The sequence below is a fragment of the Taudactylus pleione genome, unplaced genomic scaffold (assembly GCF_031769625.1).
Source record: "Taudactylus pleione unplaced genomic scaffold, aTauple2 ptg000433l, whole genome shotgun sequence".
In the NCBI taxonomy this organism is placed as follows: Eukaryota; Metazoa; Chordata; class Amphibia; order Anura; family Myobatrachidae; genus Taudactylus; species Taudactylus pleione.
Window position 1 is genome coordinate 1377707 of NW_028284835.1, and position 13936 is coordinate 1391642.

Sequence of the window (13936 nt, forward strand, 5' to 3'; positions counted from 1 at the left end):
TCCTCCAGCTCTGATTGCCTCCACGTGTCAGGATAAAGTCTGCAGGCTGTTCCCAGAGTTGGGCAATGAGGAATTATGCTGTGTACAATGGTTTCTGGTAACTGTAAACACTCAGCTATTGTGCAACAATGTCCTCAGATGCGGAAACCCTTCAGCGTGGAATGTGCTGACTGATGGCCAATGTGAGGGGGTTGTGTCTGTATAAAGGACAGATCTCGGTGACCTAGTGCCCTCTACAGTAACTGAAAGCAGAATTAAGCAGGTTATTGGTACAGTAAATACTACTTGTGTTTATGTCACTCTGCAACAGTTCAGCAACTATTCTTTGTTTGAACACCAGCAATGAGCTAAAAACACAAATTGCGCACCTTGTAGAAGAAACAGAAAACATGGCTGCAGCTTACACAAACATACTGGTCTTGATTCACTGCGGTATGCAATATTGCGTACGCACGCAGTTCAACTGCGATAGTATGCTAATCCATTGCGATCGCAATGCAAACTCAGCACTACATAAGGACGCCCACTTTACATTGCAAACATCCGTAATACTCAGCAGAATAACGAAACCATCGGTACAAGCGAGTGCCATCGCAGCCTCACGCACACTTGCACAATCTCTGGGCCTGATTCAGAGCCGCTCGTAAGCGGCCGCTCGTTCGCTCCGAGCGATGTTTGCCCAACTGCGCATGCGTACGGATCGTTATACGCATGCGCGAACCAGTCAGTGCGGCCGAAATTCATGTGCTCGCAAAATAGCGAATGCCTGATAATTTGAGTGACAGAATGAGGCGTATGTGGGTGGTAACAGGGGAAGGTGCTTGAAAACGGGGAGTGGAGATCAGAACGCAGGCGCGCTTAAAGGTCAAAACGGGCGTTTTATGGGTGTGCATAATTAATACAGCAGCGTCATTGACCACGTCACTGGGTTATTTTATAGTCAGAACTGCTCGCAAGATTGTGGTAGCAAAAGCCAACCACAAGAATAGCGAGCAGTTCATACGCTGGTCGATGTACTCGATTAATCTAATAAATAGCGGACATGACGTAGGATGCAAGCAGCCAGGGGGCGTATTTATCCAAAAAACAAACCACAAGAATAGCGAGCAGTTCATACCCTGGTCGATGTACTCGATTAATCTAATAAATAGCGGACATGACGTAGGATGCGAGCGGCCAGGGGGCGTATTTATCCAAAAAACGACCGCAAGTTTTGTTCGCTCGTTCAGACCTAGAGGCGTGAACAGACCGCAAAGAGCGAACGGTTCATTTGAATAGCCACCCCTATTTTCTGGACGAGCGAGCGCTAATTGCGTCCGGCTCTGAATCAGGCCCTCTGACCTTACTGAGAAATTGCTAACAACCACACACGCTAAGAGGCCTCAGACTGCGTATGGCATCGCAGTGGATAATTTATGCACGCCCCTGAAATGGAGTGCAAACGCTCTAGCACGCCTGCGTTTCCCCGACCACCCCCTCGTCACCACCCACAAATGGTGCTTCCCGTCAATCAGTCTGCGAGGGGTCTGTGCGGCCTCTGCAATCACAGTCCCAATCGCAATAGCTAGTTCGCGCACTGCGATGCATGCCCAGTACTCAACAATCGGCCAATAGCGTGCGCATAAGCCACTGCGTTTCTTGCTGAATCAGGACCACTGTACATTGTCAATCCGGCATCTTGGCCGTTTTAAGACCAAGTGCGCCGGTATCGGGCAATCTATGTCAGCACAGTCTGTTACCAGCTAGTATCCTCCACCTTACAGCCACTAAATATTAACTTCGTTGAATCCTATTTCTACCATTTTGTCCCCATCACATGCCCCATCCCTGGCTTACAGACATGCCTGGGCCGGCCTCCTCCTCATTTGTACACCGACAACGGTTTGCTGCATACCCCACCTCACACCCGCTGCCAGCACCCCCTGCTGTGACATGTGACAATTCGGTAATGTTTTAGGAGAGCAGGATGGGTTTGGGGGACATTGTATACTGACCAGGTTGGTGCACACTTTGGGGCCTATTCTGAGTTGTGCACAAAGTGGCTGAAGCTGCCGGCAGTCGCGGAAGCCATATTTACTACCGTGTGCTAATGCAAGATTCCATAGGGCTAATGTGGGGGTCTGTACGTCTGCAACTGGAAATCTGCACCGCCCACTGATTATGCGCCAACAGCGCAACCATCATCATTCGTACCACCACTTGCACCAGCCCCATGCTGGGTGACAGAGATCCGTAGACACAGGCCTCAGAATTACATGGAGCTTTAGATACTCACCCACGACATTCGCATAAGTCAGGGCGGCTCTCTGCGATCACATTGTAGCTGCAGGTCCCACCCAAAACGCCCTATTTCAGGGAAAGACTGATCTGGCTGATTCCCGTCCGACTCAGAATAAGATGGAAATACGCAAACCCGACACTTGCACCCATGCACAGAGATCCCTCCGACTGAGAACATGCCCCACAGTGTCTATGAATATTGATTCACTATTTTTAAAATGTCTTCCTACATCAAGACCAGTATTTCCCAAACCCGGTCCTCAATGGCCACTCGCAGTCCAGGTACTAAGGATATCCTTGCACAAGCACAGGTGGCTTAATTATTACCACAGTCAGTTTGGTTTACACACCTGTGCTGAAGCTGGGATATCCCTAATGTCTGACCTGTGAGTTGGCCATGAGGGCCGGTTTCGGGAAACACTGATCTAGACCAAGATTAAAAGGTTCTTCGCCAATGTAGAAATTAACCTATAATTTCTACATAACCTATAATGCAGAGGTTCCCAAACTCTGCCATTACAATCCAGGTTTTAAGTATATCCTTACTTGAGTCCAGATAGTTAAATTAATTGTCTGAGGTACTAATTAAGTCACCTGTACTCAAGCATGCATATCCTTGAGACTGGAATGGCAGATTTTGGGAACCTCTGCTGTAGTGAATCTAGGGGTATACTTACTAAAGTGAGAGTTTTTAGAGGTGGAGATGTTGCCCATAGCAACCAATCTGATTCTAGCTATTATCTGCTATAAGGTGCTAGATAAATGTTAAGTAGAATCTGATTGGTTGCTATGGGCAGCATCTCAACTTCCAAAAACCCATGGTACGTCCTAATGCGCACATCAGGGGTTAAGCGTCGCAGCCGATGGGCACCTCTGTATGAAGTCCATCGCTCGCGGCATTAGCATAAAGATGCAGTCATGCTGCGACAAGAGACAGTCATAGCTACAATAGCGTCCACCTCTGCATTACGCCCTAGGTTCTTACAAATCACTGTAAAGGTCTCCCAAGTGTCAAAAAGCGGAGGCACCCTGCGATTATCAGCAGACGGAGCGTGTGACGCACCTTGACGGAGGATACAAGAGTGGATGGTTCACTCATGCATGGCTGAACATTTCCAGGCGGCAAATGGGCAGTTACCATGCGGGTGCATGGAGCTATGTGGTGGGAGTGTAGCACGACTTCTGTGCTTGTTTGAGGCCTGCGGACGGACACGGGACGTCTGTTTTACATGGATCTCTTGTACCCAGCTTACATTGTAGGAGTAAGCGCTGAAAATAATTATGGCGGCTTCAGAAAAACAGTGGGCAGCACGACGATACACATGAAGACGAGCGGATAATCACAGACGGCTGGATACTCGCATGGTTGATGGTTTTACAATGCAATAATGTACAGTATACACATATGTTAGTTATTAGCGTTTGCCCGAAGCTTTGCTCGCGTGGATGTCGGTTATTGCTCAGCGGAACTAATTGTACAAAGACAGTAGTGGCACCTAATATTGTGATGTGTATTTTATATTGTAGACATTGATCACAAAATATCTCTGTAAACAATATTTGCAGTTTTTCCTTCAGGGATTAACACAAAAAGATGCTTGCTGGCTAGTAACTCGTGAGCAAGCCACGTAAAGCTGCTCAGCTGGTCCTGAGATCTACGCCTGCAGCCCTGAGCGTTTGTCCCTGCGACTTGTTGATCATTATAGCAAAGCAGACACTTACAGGAAACTGCAGGTGTTTGAATTGAAAAGGACAATTGTTGGGGATAAGGGCTATACGTGGTATAATGGGATCTGTGCCAGATCCCATTAGAACCTGTGCCTCAATTATGTTCCTCTGTAGAGCAGTGACTTTAAGTCAAGTTCCGCAGAAGCATCATTGGCACACCAACTTTCAGTGCAATGCTGTGCGCTGGAAGTCCAGCTGCATTATCTTGTAGATCCCAAATCCGTTGCTACTTAACATACAGTAACATCGAAAGGTTGCAAGTAACATGAGCAGCGACTCTATGATATGTAGTATTTGTCTTGGTGCGCCATCTACTGGATTGACATGTATACTGCAACTTCGTGAGTCAAGATAAGGTACCAGGTTAGTGCTTAATATATTGTTGGATTATCCTGGAAAATAGATCTTATATATACAGTATATCAATGTTGCGTATACAGCAGTGGTTGGGGAACGGGTAAATTACCCCACTTGGGGTAAAACTGAAATTCTTAGGGGTAATGGATGCAGGGCTAGAGGTGCACGTGAACCGGGTGCGCTGCTGCACCTGGCGCCAGTGACCTCCAGCCCGGCGCCGCAGAGAGGCTCTAAGCCAGACGCCCGCTGAGATGTTATTACCAGCGGGCACCCGGCTCCTTCCCTGCAGCGCTGCTTTAGCCGGAGGCTGGAGTTCTCTTCTGAACTCCAGCTTCCGGCTCTCCCCATGCGCACTACGGGAGAGACGTCATGACGTCTCTCCCATAGTTCCGAGGAGCAGCCGGGCGGACAGAACAGCGGCGGATGCAGGAGCGGGGATTAAGGTGGGTTTTTTTTACAAGCAGCACTACAGGGGCATAACTATGAGGGCACTGCTACAGGGGCATAACTATGGGGGCACTGCTACAGGGGCATAACTATGGGGCATTGCTATAGGGGCATAACAGGGGCACTTCTACAGGAGCATAACTATGAGGGCACTGCTACAGGGGCATTATATGGGGGCACTACTATAGGATTTCCTTCCTTTCAAATCAAAGGGGAAACGTCGGCGTATCTAAAGAATATTTTGGGGTAAAAGGTAAAAAAGTTCCCTGGTATACAGTATATATATAGATATATATATATATACACACACACATACATATAGTCATTTGGACTTGAGCCTGTGGAAATTCCGATAAAAAAAAATTTTTGTCTCCATAGTTCATAAACAGTCCCTAAAAGTATATTTGTCCCAAAAAAATTATATACATACAGTACATCTAGTAATTTTTGGCTTGAGGAGCCTGCACACTGCACGCGCCAAGTGTCAAGCGTCTGGTTTGTACTTTATTGCTCCTCTCCCTGATGTCACATTGAGATAATACATACCTCAGTCTCTTTCTAGGTGACAAAGATATACAATATTAAAAACGCAATCCAAACTCATCCTGTGGTTTTTTGCGTGATGCCGGAACGAACAGATAAACAAACATTCAAAGAAAAGTATAGATAAAATACATAAGATCGTTTTTTTCATACATTATTTTTTTAGTTAGTGGAATAAAACCCCAAATCAGGTAAGCCAGCTCCCACAAGCGCGTACCCACAAGCCTGGCTGAATGGGGAGTAAACGTTTACCGCTCCGACTGTCTTCGTAGCATTTTCTCATGAATGCGGACGGTTAGGGATTATTGCGTAATAAAATAGCGCACTTTGGGTCTGATTCAGTACGGATCGCCATTGCAATCAAAGCTGCGAAATATATGCTAATACCACAGCTCAGCCGGCATAAAGACGCCCACTGCTGCCTTCTCACATCCGTCCAATCTCGCACTCCTGCGTATACAGCGGTACTACGACGCACAGTGGCCCATCAAGCAGCATTTACAACAGGTCTGACCAGCCGCAGAAACCACAAGTCTCCTCGCATGCAGAGGTCTCTCATCGCAGTGGCTAATTTATGCACGCCAATTAAACAGCGTTCACACGGACAGAAACGCCTGCGTTATTCCGACCACTCTCCCGTCACCACCACCAAATGCTGACAGCCTGTCACTCACTCTGCGGATTCCTCTGTGCGTGCGTAATCGCAGTTCGATCGCAGCGCATGTGCAGTGCAGCTTATAGGCATGCGCAACGGCTAACAATCGCTCGATCTGCGTACACAGATGCAAATGCGATGGCGGCTGAATCAGACCCTATGACGTCTACACGCCGGGTGGTAAGTAATCATAACCCTCACACCATGTTGCTATCAGTCTCCCACACTAGTACAATTTAGAACTTGTTTGCTGGGAAATACAGGACAACTGTGGGGGATTATTGCATATGTGTATAACAGGGAGAAATAACTGTCCAATACAACAGGGGGGCGCTTGTGTAACCCGGGGTTATGATGAAACTACAAGTCCCAGCACGCCCGGCTAAGTCATGCTGGTCAGGCACACCAGTTGCCTATGGTCTCTCCAAGCATTGAGTCCTGGGTCCTGTAGAGCCACAGTCCAGTCTGTTAGCGATATGTATTGTATATAGAATACTTGCTGGCTACACAGTCCAACAACCAAAAACATGGCGGCGAATCCGCAGAGCGGCGACACTTCCTACCCTGCAATTACAATAGACAAACTCCGCCCAGTCACCTGAGGACTATGGACATTTCTAGGCGCACAGGATCATGGGAATGAGGAGTCTGCGGGCAGAACGGGGGGACAGGTGAGAACAGAGGGAGATAAGGAAAGTGGAGGGACCAGAGGCTGAGTGTGGGGCATTGTGCGTGGCCGGGCGGGGTGCTCCATGCCAGCTGTCCCTATTTCTAGGAATAGTCCCTGGTTTTAATTACTTTTCCTGTTTAATTCAATGTCTCTTACCAGTTATTCTCTTTTTCTGGGCTTTGTAAGTCGCTGACCCAGCGTGCATGGCGGGGGGGCTTTCTGACGCAGCGTGCATGGTGAGGGGGCTACTGAGGCAGCGTGCACGGCGAGGGGGCTACTGACTCAGTGTGCATGGTAGTATCCTAACCCAACTCCTCTCCCTAACCCTCCCTCCCCAGTGCCTAAACCTAACTTCTCCCTCCCCGCACCCTAAACCTAGCCCCAGTGCCAAACCCTAACCTACCCCTAACCCTCTCCCTAACCCCACTACATACCAGCGGGATGCCGGTGCCGGATTATGGCTGGTGTTGGGGTTCCGGTGCCGGCATTGTGAGCACCTGCATCCCGGCTGTTGGGATTTCAACTACATCCCATCTTGAAAGTGAGTGGAAAAATGGATTCTTTGTATTACTACTGACCTGAGAGTGATGGGTTCTGTATGTCTTCCGTGTGTCCTAAGAGTTATAGGGACATGTGTATGGGGTGGATTACAGACATGGTGCGTATGGGGGGGATTATAGACAGGGGGGGGACGTATGGTGGGATTATTGACGGGGGGTGTATGGGTGGATTACAGACATGGTGCATATGAGGTTATTATAGACAGGGGGGGACGTATGGCGGGATTATAGACGGGGGTGTATGGGGGGATTATAGATGGGGTGCATCTATGGGGGGATTATAGACGGGGGCGTATGGGGGGATTATAGATGGGGTAGGTATGGGGTGATTATAAACGGGGGTAGGTATGGGGGGATTATAGACTGGGTGCATATGGGGGTGAATTGTAGTCATGGATGGTGCCTATGTAGGGGATTATAGACAGGGTGTGGAAAAGTGCAGGGAAAGAGATAAGGAGTCATAGACAATAATTCATAGTAGTGGGATTACCAGGAGAAATCCGTCTCTATAGCGCCAGCATACGCCACATTGCTGTACAGTCATGAAGACACAAGGCTGGGTGTTCTCACAGGGAGACGTGCGAGGACCCTGCTCTGCAGAGTAACGATGGGATTGGAGCTGGGCCTTTGAGCCGACCTCTTTGGTTGCTGAATATTGATGATAAGTAAATAGAGGGTCACTGGACAGGTGGGAGAGGGGTGTGTAAGGCCGTGCTGACGTAATGATGACTGAGACAGGCCTGGACACAGGAGGACATGCACCTGTCAGGCAAGGTATCATTATTACTGGGAGGGAGAGGGCTCATGTGAGGTAATGAGAAACACTGTGTGGGGGGGACCACACTACACCTATAGCACCTATGCTCCTCTCTTAGTCTACGTCTTGTCTTGCTCAGTTTTCTGGCCCCAGGTTCCCTGTTGTTCTGTCCCATCCTGCTCCCCCAGGTAGCGGCCTATTCTCACTCCTGCTTCTTCCTCCTCACAGGCCGCGCCTTGACTGGATATTCTTGTGCAGGTTCCTGAAGATTCAGACCGTGCTGTTTCCAAGATGGACGTCTCCCAACACGCTGATGTTGTTTACGCTACTGTTAGTCGCACTTACAGGTTTGTGAGCCGCCCATCAAAATAAGCCCCAGACTGGGGCATTGTACAGCAGAGGGCTCCTGGGGGCAGGACGGCTACAGGTGGACTAACTAGCATTTTCCTCCCCTGGCCCTTGTGTATGTCCTGCCCCTCATTGTACCGGGAGAGTGAGGCCATTTGTCAGTGAGGTCAGAATGTTTCGCAGTGAATCAGAATGAATGAGCCGCACTCGGCCTCCCTGTCAGACTCTCGCACTAATGTGTAATACTAGATCTGCTGGAACCCCCCTCACCGCAGAACAGGTGGGATATGTGCCTGAATATCATGTTAGGAGAAAGGTGTTTCAGGGGGAACATGACAAAGCCATACATCCTCCACACAATTATATTTGCAGGGACTTCTCTTCTTTTTATAGGCAGATGCCTACAGAATTTGGTAGGTGCGTAGTTGATGTGAGCAAGGAGGTTAGTCCACATGTTGATTCCAAACCAGAGAATGTTTTATTGAATATAACAGGATACACTTAATAGAGGACAGCAGTCAGTAGGAGGGATCAATCTCCCTTGGGCTAAGTACTGTACAGCCATATAATACAGTCTCCAATAACATAGTGGCAGACTTGGGCACATGCAGACCCTTTTAGAGCCAAGTAAACAAGTCTTGTATCTGCAGTCTAATTAGCCTGACCTTTAAATCTGCTGTCTCAGACATTTGACAAGCATGCACAATAGTCATGTGATGTTATTGTCACTGATGAGTCATGCACAGTCAATAACCCAAACGTGATGCTATTGAGTCAGATGAATCGTATACAGTTAATACAGTTTGTAGCGTTTAACCATGTAACTACATGCCAACACTTTTTTTTTTCCGTAGCACTTGCAATGTATTTTATAGTTTTAATTAAATTATGTTCTATTGCTGCCCCTTCGACTATCTGCAGTCTCCTTATGCGGCCCTCGGACCGAGAAAGCTTGTGCACCCCTGATCTAATGGAAATAGGAGATGCATTGAATCCATACAGGGTTTGTGGAGGGATTGCAGGGGTTTTCATGAGAAAGTCAGCACCTTTTGTCCTGTAGGATTTGGGAAGTGAAATGATGTTAACGTGCCCTCTAGAAAATAATGATCCAGCACAAGGGGTGTAAGGATAAATTAATTATTCTCCATCCCCAGTGAGAGACAACTGCAATATTTTCTCGCTCCTGCCCACCACTTCTGCCCTCCCAGTGACCCTGACGAGGTGCCAGGATCCAGCCAAGAGTGTCCCGAGTGCAACCACTTGTGATAAGATGAATATTGATCTTATGCAGACAAATGCACTTGTTGTCACTAGTCCAGGGTGCTCCAGAAATGCACTGAAGTGATTTTTATCAAAGCAGAGCTCATACAGGGTGACGGCGACCCAAAGCTGCAGCAAGTAACCTACATAGGGCCATATTCAATTAGCGGTGAAAACGGCCGTATTTTCTTACCAAAAAACGGCAATATTTTCACAAAAAAACAGGCGAAAACGCAATTGGCGAAAAAAACCTGGAGATTATCTTTCTCCATCCCAGGCGAAAAAAATGCAAAATCCCTATTTTTGGCAAAACATGTGGGGATTTCTATCAGAACCCTTTGGACACCCAACCCCCACCCTCCAACGATACATAAACCCCCCCAAAAATGTGTAAGTCGCGCACTTTGGCGAAAAACGGCCATGCAAATTTTGGGTAAGAAAAAAAAAACGTTGAAAATGGTTTTAATGCATTGGGTCTGATTTTTCGGGGGACGGTATGGATGTGTGAAGTATTTTAAACATCGCACGTGGTCGCAAGAAGGTGTTTTTTTTTAATATTTTTTAAAATTGCATTGGTACGACACGAAAATACACTTGCACCCATTATAACGTACCCCCAATTTACGTGGAACAATGATTTCCTGGAAAAAATTTGCTTCCTATCATTTTCAACGGTTTTTATTTATTTTTTCACCCAAAATTGCGCGGTAGTTTTTCGCCAAAGTGTGCAACTTACAATTTTTTTGGGGGGTAATTTATCATTAGGGGGGGTGTCCAATAGGGATTTTGCATTTTTTTCGCCTGGTCTGGGATGGAGAAAACTTATCGCCAGTTTTTGCTGTTTTTTGGCGAAAATCGTCCGTTTTCGCCGCTAATTGAATACTGCCCTTAGTCTCATAAAGGGGACAATATCTAGGTGCCACAGCACTGTCTGTCTATGGCTTCATCTGTGGATCAGTAGGATGCTGTGACCCACCGTGTACCAGCAGGGGGCACTGCTACAATGCAATTTAGATACATAGCTCTTGATATAGCATGTCTGGGAGATTTTAGGATCGTCCAGGAAATAGTCCAAAGCTTTCCAGATTTTATCATTCTGATCTTTCCTAGGTTATTTCTAGGGAAAGTATTTACTAACCAACGGGTTGTCAGAGCCGACCATCATTGATTTTAAGCATGACTGATTTAGTATTTAAATCTACCGGTCACAGTCGATGATTAGTAAATATACCCGTAGGCCTAAATAATATATATGCCTGAGCAGAGAGTGCGCCCTTTTATAGGGTTATATATACAATGTAGAGTGCAGTGAGCCCCTCTGTCCGAGATGTCTCTCACCCTCTCCCATCTCTCCCCTGACAGGACAGCTGGTGGTATATCAGGTGGGCATCTTGCCCAGTCAGTTCTATGGTGTTCTGTCAGACCAGGACCTGTCCAGCTTCAAACGATTGGTCATCCTGGCCGTATTGCTGATCCTTGTTATCTCCTTGGTGAGTGTTGTGGTTTGGGCCGTACGTACCAGGTAACATTTGCCACATGTGAACTGAATGGGTCTCCACGTTCGGTAATGTGGCCGTATGGGGGCGAGGCCCTCGCTGTGAGCACCGTAATGTCTGCAAACTCCACTGTGTTCTGTAACCTCATCTTTCCTAAAACTCGGTAACTAGACAACCCCTTCATTTCCCCACAGCCAAGTTACAGGTCTCACAGAGAAACAAAACTTCTTCTCTTACAAGCAAACTAATTTAGATAGAAGTCATCGTGAGCTTGTGACGTTGGCAGGAAAACTGATGATTTTAAGACCAATTTCATTAGCAGCATTTTACTGAATTTTACTTGTTGTTCTATTCATCGTGTGTGTATGTATATATGTGTGTGCCTATAGCCCCAAAGCCTCCTAGGGGACATACATTGTGTGTGTATGTATATATGTGTGCCTATAACCCCAAAGCCTCCTAGGGGACATACATTGTGTGTATGTATATATGTGTGCCTATAACCCCAAAGCCTCTTAGGGGGCATACATCGTGTGTGTATGTATATATGTGTGCCTATAGCCCCAAAGCCTCCTAGGGGATATGCATCGTGTGTGTATGTATATATGCGTGCCTATAGCCCCAAAGCCTCCTAGGGGACATACATCATTAATGTGCTGGCATTGGTTAGGGCGGTGCGGGCCATCCTTCATATAGAGGAGGATGTGCCGGCTCCCAGGTCGAAGTATCCTAATTTTAAAAAGGCCAAAGTAGCTTAGACTGTTCTTCTCCTGTCCGACCAGTTGACGGATCATATGGCGGGGGCCTGGCAGTTGCCCAGCAAGAGATTCCAACCACAGAAACGGTTGCCATCCAACTATACTTTTCCTGAGGCTCATTGCAGGAAATTGGAAACCCCGCCTGTGGTGGATTCCCATGTCACCCGCTTAATTAAAAGCACTACTTTGCCATTACCGTCTATCTCCTCCTTGAAGGATCCCACGGACAGGAAAGTGGAGACTTGTTTAAAGTCTATCTACTCTCTTTGTGGGGCAGTGGCCCGTCCGTCCATGGCCATCTCTCCATCTCTTGGGTGGCTAAGGCCACAGAGCTGGGCCAACGCTTTGGAAGATACCTTTCCGGACGATGCTCCGGAGATCCAGAGAGCGTTGATAGGACAGATGAGAGATGCGGTTTCCTATATTGGCGAAGCATCGTTGGATGCAAGCCTGCTGACCTCTAGGGTGTCGGCTGCAGCGGTGTCGGCGTGTCGGTCCTTGTGGCTGCGATTTTGGAGGGCTGGTGCGGATTCTAAAAAGGGCCTGGAGACCTTGCCTTTTAATGGAGAGTTGCTGTTTTGTCCAGATTTGGACAAAATAGTGGATACTCTGGCTAAGTCAAAGTCTGCCTTCCTCCCTTTGGCTTCAGCGCCGGCTAAGGTGAGGAGCTCAGCCTTTCGGTCCTTTCGGGTTCATGGAAAGGCCAAGGGTCAGTCCTTCCCGAGGCAGTCGGTGACTAAGACTGCCTCGAAGCCCAAGAAGCAGTCCTGGAGTGCCAGGCACCCTTCTTCCAAGCAGGAGGATAAACCTTCTGCCTGATGGGACGGGCCTCCCTCTGGGGGTCCCCAGAGTGGGAGGCCAACTTCTTCAAGCGCTACCCTTTGGTGAATACCCTCGGTGCCATGGAGAGGCCAAAAGTGATGGCAGTCATGGCCGCACATCTTCGGAACCAGAATGTGCGGCTGCTGCCGTATCTGGACGACCTCCTTTTGCTGGCGAGCTCCCTGGAGGTACTGTTTCAACATCTCCACCTGACGATCGCTTGTCTGCAAGCGCACGGGTGGTTGATAAATTGGAGAAAGTCCCCCCCCACACCTAATTCCATCACAGCGGATGGTTCATTTGGGAGCCCTGCTGGATTCTCGTCAGAAAAGGATCTTCCTGACTCCGGAGAAGGTCTCCTCCCTACAGTTGCCGCCTGTCGGTCCATTCGACTATGAGAGTTCTGGTGTCCATGGTGTCGGCATTCGACATGGTGGAATTTGCCCAGTTCCATTCACGGCCCCTGCAGGGGCTGATTCTATCAGAATGGAACGGGTTACCTCACCGGATCCGCTCTCAGATGCTGGGGTTGTCCCCGGAGGTTCGGCAGTCTTTGGCTTGGTGGCTTCAGACAGCTCATCTGGTCCGCAATTGGAAGGCAGACTTCCTCAGCCGTCACGACGTGCATTCCGGGGAATGGGCACTTCACCCAGAGGTGTTTCAGCTACTCGTGGACAGATGGGGGCTGCTGGAGCTGGACTTGATGGCCTCCCGTCACAATCACAAGTTGCCCGTTTACGGGTCAAGGACAAGAGACGCAGGCGCATGTCTGGTAGACGTGCTGTCGCTGAAATGGACGTTTCACCTGGCGTATCTGTTTCCACCGATATCCCTGCTACCTCGGGTCCTGCGGAAATTCAAGCAGGATAGCGGCACGCTCGTGCTGGTGGCTCCAGCGTGGCCCAGACGTCCTTGGTACTCCGATCTGAGGAGCCTCTCCATCGACGCTCCGTACCTTCTTCCTCAGCATCAGGACCTATTGTCTCAAGGGCCCTGCCTTTACCCAGATCTGGGTCGGCTGTCTTTGACGGCGTGGCTCTTTAGACAGCCGTCTTAAGGTCTCGGGGCTTCTCGGGTTCGGTTATTAGTACCATGCTCAGGGCACTCAAGCCTGCCTCCGCACGGATCTACCACAGGGTGTGGTGCACTTACTTTCAGTGGTGCGAGTCCAGAAACTATGATCCTCAGGTGTTCCGAGTTTCTAGGATCTTGGAATTTCTTCAATCGGGTTTGGACCTAGGCTTACGCCTGGCCT

General features: G+C 48.5%; 1 protein-coding gene across 3 annotated transcripts in view; it reads left to right on the forward strand.

The window, feature by feature from the left end:
• The first annotated feature begins 6619 nt into the window (after positions 1 to 6619).
• Positions 6620 to 13936, forward strand: part of ABCD4 (ATP binding cassette subfamily D member 4) — a 60910-nt gene continuing 53593 nt past the window's right edge. For 2 of the 3 annotated variants that reach the window (XM_088447498.1, XM_088447500.1), the window contains exons 1-3: positions 6620 to 6681; positions 8226 to 8344; positions 10968 to 11095. In XM_088447498.1, the coding sequence (XP_088303624.1) occupies positions 6644 to 6681; positions 8226 to 8344; positions 10968 to 11095 (285 nt within the window). In that variant the 5' untranslated portion in view covers positions 6620 to 6643. The other variant, XM_088447499.1, reaches the window with a different exon arrangement.